Here is a 14,728-nt window from a genome sequence, read left to right as displayed (position 1 = left end):
CCAGTCAGTCCCAGGGCACATATAGACATGGACAACCATTCGCACCCACATTCACACCGTCACTGAGTGGGAACTGAACCCACGCTGCCTGCACCAAAGTCAGGCGAGTGTACCACGACACCATCAGTGACTTACATCAAAACAAGTAATTAAAATCGGGTTGTTTCCCATTTTTTAATTTCCTACGAGGAGGAAAAACTAATTGCTGCAAAGTACACAGGCCTTGATTAGCCTCAAGGTGTTCTATTTATTTTCTTACTTACTTCGGGGAGATAACCGCAAAACTCAGGAGTTGTGTCCCCTGAATAGAAAGCAAAACTATAAATCTGTACATTAATAAAATAAAGCACAAGATCCTAAATTATTGTTGCACTTACTAAAATGTAATTGATTCAAGTTAATTTATTTTAAAAACATGTAATCCCAATTAATTACAATTTCTAAAGAAATCCAAGACGTGAATTTAGTGAAACCATGAATGCTAATATTCGTTCGGCTTGTAATTCTGTATTTGCACTTTGTAAGCTTTTCATTTTTGTAAATGCAGTGTTCCCTCGTTTATCGCGAGGGTTACGTTCCAAAAATAACCCGCGATAAGTGAAATCTGCAAAGAAGGAAATTTTATTTTTTACAATTATTATTAGACTTTACACCTATTTCATCGGCTGATTGGTATCGGCAGATATTTAGCATTTTATGCTGATCGGCTAATCGGCTTTAATGTCATCCTTCGCCGATCCGATCAATGACGTCATTGATCGGCTCCGCAAAAGACATTAACTCCGTGTCGCCGCGTGCACAGTATATTTGAATCCAAAGGCTAGTTTATTTTTAGCCTTGAAGTAGAACTGTAAATATCTGACGGCCAATGAAGTAATTTAAAAAAACAAAAACAAAATAAACTTTGGCGGTGTGTAACAGACAACACGTCTGAGACAGACAACACGTAATGCCCAGATCAGACTACAAGACAAATTTGCTGTTTCACGATTGCACAATGTCAGACTACTGCAATAAGATCTTGCATTCCGATTCCACCGCATGCCATTTTTTACGATCATTGGGCTTTATCTTGTCAACTCAAATGCAACCGGCTACACTAGTTACCGTGGCGACGACAACAAGAGTGGAGCGAGCCGACTGTATTATAAGGACAAAATTGGGAAAAACGTGTGTTGGTGGTCACCGGTGCTCAGGACAGGAGAGGACGTTCTTTTAAGGCTTGCTTGAGGTATGTTCACGTACTTTGAATACGATACGGCTCACAAGCAGGCAATAAAATGTTATGTAGCCTAGCAAGCTAGCGGTAGCACAAACTGTTGCACATAAACATTCCGTCATTCTGTCGAATCATGCTCTCAAGTTTCGGTGTGGGTGAAGTCATTTAATTAAAAATAAAGTCATTTAATGACAGTAAGTTAGCACCCGTTATTTCTGTCACGTTGTAATGTTGGTTTGACCTGACTGATTAGATTACACTATCTGACTAGAGCAGTGATTTTAAACCTTATGGAGGCAAGGAACATATAATTGAAAAATTTCACAGCACACCAACAAACAAAAATGTCACAAAAAAGGGATACATTAATTACTGAATTTACTTCCTGCCATCTAATAAAAGACCATTCATTTGTTCTGTCTGTCACTATGCCTCACTGGCATAAATAGAGGAACAGAGATACATTATTTATTGTAAATATAATTTTTGGAGCAATGAAGTACACAAGTATATAGAGTAAATGAACAGGTCATTTAAATAAACATTCCTCCATTTTGTGATTGGATCGTGATTGGCTATCTTTTTTTTTTTTTACACTCACTGATCAGTGATCGGCCCCACAAATCCTGATCGTGTAAAGCCTAGTTATTATACTGTTTTAAGGCTGTAAACCTCACCATTAACATTGTCTCACATTTCTCTCTCTTGTTTAAACATGCCAAAAGTTCAAACCTTTGGAAGAAAAATGAGTACATTATTATTATTATTGTTGTACTTATTGTATAACGAAACAAAGGTCAAAACCTGTTTTAAGGCCCAAACATCTGTTTAAGAAATAAAAATGTAAACGTTTTCTGACAAATAATGATGACAATTTTTAGAAATAACGAATTTAATTTTAATGAACAACGTATGAGGTTGGAAACATAAGAAATTATTCATTGTAACTTCCGTGTATTTCACGCTTCCTCTGACCGTCCCGCTTCGTCCTGGCATCTTTTCCGAGAGAATATGTTATTGCCGCTCTTTTTTTCTTCTGGGCGAGAAGATTCTTATAAAAAGACATGCCACCTTCGATTATATTTGAGAACTAAAACAAACGAAACATCAAAGTGTCCTAAGGCCTGGGTTCTGCATCATCCTCCTCATCGCTGTCGGCAAAGCTTTTATAAAGCTTTTTAGCTTTAGTGCGGATAACGTTTGTATCCAGCAAAATGATCTTTTTTCTGCAGTCACTCATCCACAACGATAAAGCTGATTCCATCCTTATGATGGTCCTGTTTTGCGGACAGTTACAACCCTTTTTGCTTGCTGATTAAAACTTACTTCTGCTGTCGTCCTTATGTTACTTTCCTCCTTTTTAATGTAACACACCGCAGATTCATTGATTCCGAAATGGCGCCCTCCAGCCGCGTAGCTTCTGCCTTCCTTTAGCATGTCCAGAAGTCTGACTTTTTCTGCGATAGTTAGCACCTTCCTTTGCCTTTTGGGTGCGACCGCAGGTGCCCTTGTCGGTGCAGCACATTTCGTCGACGTTGGTTATGTCGGGGAGAAAACTTGCAAACAGGAGGCACATTAGAGTCACACTGCTAGCAATCGAACACTAATTTAGTTTAGACATGGCACAGCGGAGATGGATTCAAATTGGTCTACGGTACCTTAGCGCATCAGGACGCAGAATACAATGCAGGTTTGTACGCTGTAAATAACAGCATGCATAATTGCACTGTAAAAAAATATGTGAAGTCAATTAGGACACAATGCGGGTTCATACGGTGTAAAAAACAGCATCCAAAATTGCACTGTAAAAAAATCTGTGATATAGCCAGGGACCACTGTACATTAGAAATGGTAAGCATAATTTAAAAAAAATACTAGTAACCAGAGAAAGCAAACTAATTTGACATGGTCAATAATTATTTTCATAGGATAGCTGAAAATGTACAATATCGTGGTATATTGCTATCCTGATATAAAATGGCCCACATCGTGATAGATTTTTTTCTATATTGCTCAGCTCTATTTGTGATTACAATTTTGGCCATAATCGTGCAGCCCTACAGCCGACTGATACAATGAGAGTAGTGGTGACTCTTCCTCGCTTGGGTATGTATGACTGTATTTTCTTGCCCCCCAGTGGCCAAGGGGGCACACCAGAAGGAGCAGTACATTGAATTGAACATGATGCACAAACTGTTTAGTGTATGTATGTATATATGTATGGATGTATGTAAAATGTTTCTGTATTTATAACTGTGCTTACATTATGAGAACTGACCACTAACTCATTAGCAGTTCCTAGTTGGGGTTCCCAAGTCATTATCAGGGCAACACCCTCTCTTCCCTCCATGTGCAAGAAATAATGTTGCTAATATGAAGACCACCGTTGGCATTGTTGCAAGTCGCTTTTTTGAAAAATAGTCGCTAGAGGAGTCAAAAAAGTTGCTAAATACAGCGAGAAAGTCACTTGGCGCAACTCACAAGACAAGTAGTTGCTGTTGCTCACTTGTATCGCCTACACATGTGCACATCAAAAGAAAAGCAACACTTTCAAAATAACAGCGCCACATATTTTACATTTTAGTTTGACATTCATAAACACTTTGTGAGGGCCAGCACTTTGCCAAGCTAGTAGAGGGGCATACGAAGCAGCAATAATAAACAACAAAATGGTGCAAAACAGCCATTTGTTGATGTCTTAATCTGGGGGGGAGAAAGATGGGCAGTAATTTATTTAAGCATATTTGTGCATGTATGAATAATTTAGAGGTTTAAAATGTTATGCTTAAAAATATTTTACCTCATGGCAGCAGTCAGGCTGGGTTGTCCTTAATTCTGAACCAAAAAGTTTGCTGTGTAATAAATATCAAAGTAAATGCATATGCAATTAAGAATGTCCCATTCGTATTTTCAGCTGATAGAGATTGAGTGAAAAAGGTCAGTTTTATTAATTTTCTAACATTGTAAATCCAAAGGTTTCAAGATTTTGCCAAATGGAACAGTAATAGCTTCTTTTTTTTTTCTTCTTCTTCTATTTTTATTAAACAATGTAACTTTTCGGGGTATTTTTAATACCAGTATAATACAAGTGAAAGTGACACGAAGACTGTATGCCTCTGCCCTCCCTGAGCGTCCTTTTAACTGTTTAATGACACCTCAGGTGCAGTTTACATTGCATCACGTGATCGACGAATTGGCCCGCGCGGCCCCTCTGCGTAACTTGACGCCCACACGGCAAAAATTGTTGCTGTGCGTAGAACGCCGCAGAGATCGTCTCTCATGATTGGTCCGTTTTCGTCACGTTGTGATGACGTACTCCGCGTGCCCCTTAGGTCTACATACCATCTACGCCGCCGCCTTCTTGATCGATTTTGCAGCATAATTAAACGTATCGTCTGGTCATATTTGTCTGGTCCATTTGTTCTAGCAGACACTATTCCATGGTCGCCATTGTCGCTCGAGTATAAAAGGCAAACTACGCGCGGGACAGCCACAGTGACGTCAGCGCGGTCGCGGCGACCGTCCGATTATAAAGGAGCCTTAACAGTCAATAGAAACCTCCATTGACGGGCTAGCTAGAATTAACATGAGATCACGGGTGGACTTTACTGTCAAATAAGGACTATTTATACAAAAACTTGGTCGTAACACATATAGACAGGTAATATACAAATACTCACAGGCATATATTCTTCCTAATCTGTGAAAAACAAGTTAAATTGCTTTATCGTGACATTCTTCTTCTCTTCCTTTTTTTAATATAACGTGGAGCTCCATGCATGCATTGCACCAACTGCCCCTAAAGAAGCCATGACATGCACAACAGGAACAGCAGATAGTCATTTTCCCGCTGACTGTATGACATGAAATCAGACTAAAATATTTCTGTTTTTAGGTCATAGGATTACCAAAATTATTTCTATTTGCTAAATATGTTGTTTTTCATTTCTCTGTTTTAATATTATTATTTTACTTGTTACTTTTGGTTCTTTTCAAAATTAAAAGTGAAGTTTTAGTAATTATATGTATCGGATCAGGAGTCAATATCGGCAGATACTTAAATCAAAGACTCAAACTCTGGTGCAAAAAATATGATCGGGACATCCCTACATGCTATATGATTTTGGTATCTTGGTGTTTTCACATGCTTATTATCGGTCCCCTTAATGTGATGTGATTGGATTTAGTTGGAGTTAATTCAGGACTGTTACTCTGAGAGCCTGCAAGGGAGAAATTCATAGTTGTCTGTCTGTTGCCTTGTCTACTGCAGAGATTATTTGCGTGTCACACGCAACACAGGTCACACGTGTTGATTTGGATCATGTTCAATATAATTTTAGTACTTGCGATCTCATCAAGGGCCAAAAATGTAAACGTAAAATCAGTGAATAATTGTGAAGATTTTCAGGAAAGGCACGCACTTATTCACGCCATCTCTTTTTCTCTCTCTCTCAGGGGGAGTCAGTCAGGTATTTCCTGGACAATTTGGAAAAGCTTGGACAGTCGGTAAGTCCCAGAAGTGTCTCAAACGGCGGGAGAGCTGGTCCACCAGATGGGTGTGATGCTCTTTAAATCATTTTAAATGAGAAGTGAAAGGATAGTCTTTGTTTTGTATGGTTTGTTTCCACATTTCTTTGAATGTTTATTCATACAGTATGTGTCCTATGTTGCAATCTACCAGTACAGCCCGAACTACAGGCTCAACTCAGCTCAACTTCGAGAGGACTTACACAACAACCACCACTGTAACGAAGGGCTGTATATAAAACATAAAGCACAATTATTAAAATGATACAATAATAAATACCGTAATTTCTCGTGTATAATGCGCCCTAAAGTCTAATGTGCACCCCCAAAATTGACCTAAAAAAATCAGGAAAACCCTTCCACCTATGTAAAATGCGCACCATCGATTTGATGCTATCCATATGCACAAAACATTATGAATGATCTGTATTTTAAATCTGGTAGGTTTGTTTTTTTTTCAAAGAATTGTATAGTTTAGTTAATATATAGTATAGTTAATTAATAATAATACCCGGTAATAATAATCTTTGCGCATGTGCTGATGTACCGGTTATATATATGTCATCATCATGTGCGGCGCACTTTACCATAATATATATATAAATGTGTAACATTAGACATTGCATATCATATTGGAATGTAAGTGTACACCTTTTTCACCACCCTTAGGTACCTGTACACGACTATACAATGTAATTTTCTTTTTCTTTTTTTAATATATACCTATATATAATGCGCTCTATTGACTTTTATAAAATATTTTGGAAAGCTTTTGCGCATTATACATGAGAAATTACGGTAACTGAAAAAAATATTTTCTAATACAGGAGTTGCAGTTTTTGAACACATCTTCAAATGCAAATGAACTCATCATCAGTGATGTAACCTGGTGTCCTTGGGTGTTTGAGGTCTTCCAACATTATACACGCTCTTCCAGGTGACCCCACCACAATTGATCAGACCACGATGTGTGTTCAGGTGGCATTCGCTTGTACCCATGGACCTTCTCACCGGATCCAAAGCCATCTCGAGTAAACTTTACACCGATCTGATCGGTATTGGCCGATAATTAGCATTTTATGATGATCAGCTAATCTTCAAATAATCTTTAATGTCATAATTCGCCAATCCGATCAATGTCGTCATTGATTGGTTCCGCAAAATCCTTTTTTAATTATTTTTCATAAATTTTTCTTCCGGAGATTTCAGGGATAACTGAAGCTTCTTTCTGTTCCCAGGTGCAGAGTTTGATTCCCTCTTGTTGTAGATGTTGTATGAAGCTTTTACTAGTTAGTCACGTTTTGCTACAAGCCAAGTTTGAATGTAAACAAACAACTGCAGTTTTCTATCAGCTGATGGTTTGTCCATTGATAACACACATGCAGAAGGATTGGTTCTATTCTCCTTTATATAGTCTTATTTCGCTTTTAGCACTGCCTCTTGTTCCCTCTCCCTGTCTTGTCCTCCAGGGTGCATTCTTCGCTGAATGGACATTGGCCAGCTTCACGTTGAGCCGATGTTCCTCACGGTGGTAGCATTATAGACAAACGGCAAAAGGTCCAATAGTGCCCATATTCTCCGCCCAATAAAATAGCACGGCCAAAATGCTGCACGAGAGCAAAGCGGTCCAGCAAGATGCAAAAAGAAACTGTGACAAATTACCTAAAGTAAAGAAGATGCAGGTTTTCTTGATTACTTTGTGTAGCTCAGTTCTAAGGTTGTTATAGGTCAGTTAATCTCAACATGCAGTACAGTTTTTACAGTTCACCACAATATGGTTCTGCTAAGAAAACCCTAATCATGCTTTTTTTCCCCCCACCAATGGTGGTTATAGGCAGGGTTTGTGCTAAATAGTATGACATCATACCACAACAGTGAGAAAGGCTGTACTTTGTTACTGGTAAATCAAACTCCGCAGCACAGTGCAGTGAGCTAAAACAAGGGGAAAAAAAGCTCTTTCCATCATAATCCAGTTTTTTATTTGTTTTTTTTACTTCTTTCCATTCTGTTGACTACATTGTACAAGAAGGCTGACAGTTGTGTATCAAACAATCAAGCAGGGCAGCAATGTATCTATCTTCACCCCGCAAAAGTGTACCAGCATGTACCAGTATGACAGGAACCTTAACAAAGGGGTATTTAAAAATGGAATTGTTGGGATTGAATATACAGTATTGTGTATAAGACAATAAAATGTGTACTGTACTCAACGTTTCAACATTACAAAATCAATAGAGAATAATTGAAATTTCAAAAATTATAATATACGCAATTTTAATTTATCCACAATAAAAAAAAAAAAACATAAAAAATTAAATTGCAGTTTCATGTGGTATAACAAACTAGATGAGCAGAATGATTCCCTTCTATGAAATTATTTCTGACGACTCATCTTGACACCGTCTAATTTACCCCACCTCCTTGGAAACGATTATGTGGTGGTAGAAAAAAATAGTACTGTAAATAGAGCTATATATGTATTGAAATCCACAAAACCTACATTGTGTCAAATCAAGGCCACATCATGGAAATGTATGATGACATATTAGTCAAAGAATTGCAATTCAAGATGCTCATTGGAAAATGTTGCTTCATCTTTGGTTATTAATCAGAACCTCTATCGCTGTCTCCATCTACTATCACAGGTTGTAAGTTTTGTTGTTGGCAAATCTTTTTCTGACTCATGACTAGTTTAACATGAACTTAACCGATAATTTACAAGCATTTGTTGCGCCATAGCGCGTGCCGGGGGCAATTCACGGATCAGAGGTTTATCAGTGCTGAGCTCCCTGCCAAGCAAGGTATAAATTTCACTGTTTTGTACAATTTAACACAATTTAAATCATTCCTACATTTTTTTTTTATCTAAATCCTCGACAATTATATAACTTATTCGTCGACGTTGTTTATTTATTTATTTACATTTAGTTTTTCTCTCAAAAGCGCTTGAATCCTTCTCATGGTCGTCGCGCTACCTCTTGTCTGCCTGTGGCATGACGCACACACATGCTATAGTGGTCAGCCGTGCCATAACTGGAAAATACGGTGACCTGTGTTTTTGGTAAGATGTTAGTTTGGCTGGTTAGCTGGTATTATTAGCGTCAACGGCTGTGAGCTAATTGCTTAACGCTGTCAATGTTAATATTTGTTTAACACTAACGATGAGTATTTCTTTAGCCTTAGGACACAGGTTATGTATTTGATATAACATTGTAACCACATTTATGAATATAAGATAAATACTCTGTAGCAGGCCGGCTAGCAACGTGCCTATGTGGCAGCCATGTTAGCGGAGCAACGTTCCTATCAAAGGCAATAAATGTACATTGAAAATGAGTCAGAATTTGCTCATTTATCAACCGAATTTCATGAGGTTTACCTTTTGCTCAACGTCAAAGCATGGGCTGTTAATACAGAACATTTGACAAAAATGTTGCCAATGATAGGTTATTCCTAGTTCCCTTGTTGTGATTGTACATGAACATGAAACAAAGCTAAAACACTAAACTTAACCAACCAAACTGAACAGTTAAAAATGTGAAAGGCCAAGGTATCGACATAATTTTAATTTGCACAATCATAGATAACCATGTCAGGTATGCTGGTAGAAGCTATTACCAGATTAAAAATAAGAAATATTTTTATAATTGTATTACAAAAACCTCATTTTTAGCTAAACTATGGTTGAAGACTTGCTGGAAGTTGCGTGTGTGTATTAGATAACATAAACAATGCAAATACGAATTTTAACTGACCCCATAACATCTTTGTCATCTGACCTTTAAGGATTATGGAGGCCACTGTGCTCTTAGGAACCTTAAGTCCAGCAGAATTGTTTTTGTAAGCTTGGCCAGATCTGTGCCTTGTCACAATTCTTTCTCTGTGCTCTTCAGGCAGTTCCTTTGACCTCATGATTCTCATTTGCTCTGACATGCACTGTGAGCTGTAAGGTCTAAGGTGTGTGACTTTACTAATGAAGTCCAATCAGTATAATCAAACACAGCTGGACTCCAATGAAGGTGTAGAACCATCTCAAGGATGATCAGAAGAAATGGACAGCACCAGAGTTAAATATATGAGTGTCACAGCAAAGGGTCTCAATACTTATGGCTGTGTGATATTTCAGTTTTTCTTTTTTTAATAAATCTGCAAAACATTCAACAATTCAATTTTTGTATGTCAATATGGGGTGGGTTAGTTAATTATTATTATTATTAATGATTTAAAAAAATTAACTTAAATTATTTTAACAATGGGCTGCACTATAACAAAGTGAAACATTTAAGGGGGTCTGAATACTTTCCGTACCCACTGTGTGTGCGTGACGAACAAAATAATAGCAGTGTGTTTAAAAAGGTGAGTAAACGTCAACATTCTTCAAATAAATTGTATTTTAATGAACACAAATGCATTGAGGACACTGGACATTCTATTTCATCCATCCATCCATCCGTTTTCTGTACCGCTTAACCTCAAACCAAGAAAATTGGAAAAGTAATTGAATTTGATAATATTTTACAGAAAGTCAAGAAATATAATGTTAAAAAAATAGCAGTGTTGACATCTCTTTTCAAACTCAAAAATGTACTGTATAAACTAAGAAATGCCTGAAGAGTCAACCTTTCTGAGACTCATAAAGTAATATATAGTTGCATAACCACGGTTTGTGGTAAATCAATGTGTTATTTGGCAACTTTAAGTGCTTCAACACGTCTTATTAACAATGGGACTTTGCGGGGGCTTCTTGCTGGTAGCTTGGCTTCACATAGACGTCGTCTGATAGTTACAGTACTCTCAGGCAATCTTAGATCTTCTTTGATCCTCCTGGAGCTGATCAGTGGCTGAGCCTTTGCCAGTTTGGTTATTCTCTGATCCATTCGAATAGTCGTTTTTTCTTTTTCTTCCTCTACTTTCTGGTTTTGGCTGCCATTTTTAAAGCGTTTGATATCATTTTAGCTGAACAGCCTATCATTTTCTGTACTTCTTTATAGGTTTTCCGCTCTTTTATTATTTTTCTTAATCAAAGAACGCTCTTCTGAACAGTGTCTTGAATGACCCATTTTACTGTTTTTCAAGGACAAATGCACAGCCAGCATATGCAGTCAGTTGCCTTGATCATTAAATAAGGGCCATCTGTTTAACACCTATTTTTTCACAGACTGAATGACGTCATACCTTTGGGGCTTTTGGTTTTCTATACCTTGACTAAAAATTCTAGAAACTTACTTGCAGTATAGAAGTTGAAATTCTAACAAAAACTGTGATTTCTCTTGCTCGTGATGTGGGACTGCTATTATTTTGAACAACTGTACACATACAGCGGCTGAAATAAGTATTTAACACGTCACCATTTTTCCTCATTAAATATATTTCCAAAGGTGCTTGACATGAAAATGTCCCCAGATGTTGGGAACAACCCACGTAATCCATATATACAAGGAAAGTAGAACAAATAAGATCATAAATTAAGTTATGTGTAATAATGTGAAATGACACAGGCAAACGTATTGAGTACGCCAAGTGGTATTTATTTAATACTTTGTACAAAAGCCTTTGTTTGCAATGACAGGTTCAAGATGCCTCCTGTATGGAGAAACTTGTTGCATGCATTGCTCTGAGGTGATTTTGGCCCATTCCTCCACACAAGCGGTCTTCAAATATTGAAAGGTTCCATGGGCTTCTTTTATGAACCTTAACTTTCAGTTCTTTACATAAATATTCGAATAGATTCAAGTCAGATGATTGGCTGGGCCATTCTAGCAGCTTTATTTTTTTTCTTTGGCAGTATGTTTTGGATCATTATCCTGCTGAAATGTCCACCAACCTTTCATTTTCATCATCCTCGTAGATGGCAGCAGATGTTTGTCAAGAATGTCTCTGTACATTTGCCTATTCAGCCTTCCTTCAATAATGTGAAGTTTATCATCACCATTTGCTGAAAAGCAGCCCCACACCATCATGTTCCCACCTCCGAACTTCATTGTTGGTAAGGTGTTTTTGGGTGATGTGCAGTGCCATTTCTCTTCCAAACGTGATGTGCATTATGGCATCCAAATCCAATTTTGCTCTCATCCGACCATACTATATTATCCCAGTACTTAACTGACTTGTCAAAATGTTGTTCAGCAAATAAACAAGCTTTGACGTGCTTTTTTTTTTTTCTTTCAGCATTGGGATTGGGCTTGGTTAGCGTGCATACAGGGCATGGCGGGGGAGTACATTACTCACTGTTTTCCTTGAAACAACTGTACCTGCTAATTCCAGGTCTTTTTTAAGCTCTCCACATGTGGTCCTTGGCTCTTGGACAACTCCTGGTAATTCTTTGCACTCTGTCAGAAATCTTACGAGGAGCACCTGATCAAGGCAAATTTATGGTGGTATGATTGGCTTTCCACTTACTTATTATGGCTCCAACCGTGCTCACTGGAACGTTCAGAAGCTTAGATATGCACCCGTAACCAATGCCATCATTATGTTTTGCAACTATCAGTTTGCGATGGTCTTGAGACAGCGCTCTGCTCTTACCCATCATGAAATGTGTCTTGACTCACACCTTGGCAATAAGACCTTTTTTAGGCCATCAATTATGACTGAACTAGCTGCGATTCATTTGCACTGACAAGGGGCTGGATTGCTGTTATATATATATATATATATATATATATATATATATATATATATATATATATATATATATATATATATATATAGCGAGAGGAAAAACTGAATTGTTGTTGACATTTTTGCAGATTTATTCCAATAGAAAAACTGAAGTATCATACAGCCATTAAAATTCAGACCTTTTGCTCAGTATTTAGTAGAACCACCCTTTTGAGCTAATACATGAGTCTTTTTGGGAATGATGCAACAATTTTTTCACACCTGGATTTGGGGATCCTCTGTAACCTTGGCCAACCTGTGCCTTGCCACAATTATGTCTCTGAGCTCTTCAGGCAATTCCTTTGACCTCATGATTCTCATCTGCTCTGACATGCACTGTAAGCTGTAAGGTCTTATATAGAAAGGTGTGTGGCTTTCCTCATCAAGTCCAATCAGTATAATCAAACACAGCTGGACTCCAATGAAGGTGTAGCGCCATCTCAACGATGACCAGAAGAAATCTGATAATTCATTCATCTTCCGTTCCGCTTATCCTCACTAGGGTCGCGGGCTTGCTGGAGCCTATCCCAGCTATCTTCGGGCGAGAGGCGGGGTACACCCTGAACTGGTCGCCAGCCAATCACAGGGCACATATCAACAAACATCCATTTGCACTCACATTCACGCCTATGGTCAATTTAGAGTTTTCAATTAACCTACCATGCATGTTTTTGGGATGTGGAAGGAAACCGGAATGCCCGGAGAAAACCCGCGCAGGCACGAGGAGAACATGCAAACTCCACACTGGCGGGGCCGGGATTTTGAACCCCGATCCTCAGAACTGTGAGGCAGATGTGCTAACCAGTCGCCCACCGTGCCGTTTGGCTGCAATGTAACAAAGTGAAAAATGTAAGGGGGTCTGACTACTTTACATACCCACGGCATGTGTGGGTGTGTTGCTGAATTATCCACTAAAAGCCCTGTCTTGGTGCTAGCCAGTAGCCGATGAGATGCAGAGTAGGGTGAGTTATCATTCCATGAATACAACGGAGACATTTTTCCTTACTTGATAAATTGTCATTGTTGTGGTAACACCCGGCGCGCCGCTCATGAAAGCAGCAAGCCACTGGCGGAACGGCAATGGCTGCGTAGATGCACAGAAGTAGGATATTTTCGGGCAGTGATTCTCAACCATTGTGTCCGGACACATTATTGTACCGTGAGCACTCTTCAGGTGTGCTGTGGGAAATTATCAAATGTTACTTAATTGCTCCAAAAAAAAAATTATTTCCAAGAAATAATGTATCTTTATTCATCTATTTATGCCAGTGAGGCATAGTGACAGACAGAACAAATGAATGCTCTTCTATTAGATGGCAGGAAGTACATACAGTAATTAGTGTGTCCACTTTTTGTGACATTTTTGTTTGTTGGTGTGCTGTGAGATTTTCCAATTGTAAAATAAGTGCCTTGGTTCCATAAAGGTTCGAAATCACTGCTTTAGGTAAAGTCAACTATTTATTCATGTACTCCGGCGTAGTGGTGGAAATCCGGCGTATCATTTATTTTACAAGACTCTCCTTGTGTGTTTAAAAAAAATAAAAATAATTGCTCACGTGACTTGCAAGCGAGCGCGGCAGATAAGTAGTACGTGCTCTGTAAAAACGCCTACCATAAGGTTTGTAATTGTATGGTTATTCGGGATGTCACACTATTCACCATGTCGTGAAATTAAAAGTGTCTCGGTATCGTCGTGGTCTTGTCTCCATATAATATAATGAAGTTTTGGGATGGCTATATGAAGCCATTCCACATAGCCAGGCAGCTTGAGCACTTCATTTCCTCGTTTGAGTGTAAACGCACCCGATTGGCCGCTTAACCCATGTGACCATGTAGGTACGTCACAAGTAAAACAGCTGACTGTACCGCACGATCGAAAGGCTGCGTTGGAAAGGATGTGAAAGCATTCCAATTTGCTACGGCGTACTACTCCTGTTAGAGTATTGTTTCACAATCGATTGGGCAAGAGGCACCATGTTGTTTGCTCCAGCCTCCATCCCAGCAAACACAGACCAGCATCCTGGCTCGCAGCGACCTCCACCGGGAGAAGCCCTGTTCGCCGTCCCCACCTCGAAGAGAGGTTCGCCAAATTATTTAAGCATATTGTAACAGTATGACTTTTTAGTGGCGTTCTGCTGAATGTTTACTTCAAGTCAAAAGTCGCAGGTGAAAGAACATCACACGGAGAGGGAATAACGATTCCGACTCACGTTACGACATATCCCTCCGCCAAACATTACATTGGTCCCAAAAATGAAATAATAAAATAGGTCCACTCCATACAAATACAGAAATCAATGCAAAAATAAATAATCCTAAATA

At 38.6% G+C, this 14,728-nt stretch overlaps 1 protein-coding gene across 2 annotated transcripts in view; it reads left to right on the top strand.

Moving 5' to 3' along the window:
• gna13b (guanine nucleotide binding protein (G protein), alpha 13b) overlaps positions 1 to 14,728 on the top strand; it is a 44,896-nt gene that overhangs the window by 17,964 nt on the left and 12,204 nt on the right. Inside the window, exon 3 of one of the 2 annotated variants that reach the window (XM_061699638.1) lies at positions 5,675 to 5,725. The exons of the other annotated variant lie outside the window; for it this stretch is intronic. Within the exon in view, the coding sequence (XP_061555622.1) occupies positions 5,675 to 5,725 (51 nt within the window). The remainder of the gene's footprint in view (positions 1 to 5,674; positions 5,726 to 14,728) is intronic. 2 annotated transcript variants of the gene reach the window in all.

Source organism: Phycodurus eques, chromosome 16, assembly GCF_024500275.1.
Source record: "Phycodurus eques isolate BA_2022a chromosome 16, UOR_Pequ_1.1, whole genome shotgun sequence".
Classification (NCBI taxonomy): Eukaryota; Metazoa; Chordata; class Actinopteri; order Syngnathiformes; family Syngnathidae; genus Phycodurus; species Phycodurus eques.
This window is presented reverse-complemented; position numbering and strand designations above follow the sequence as displayed.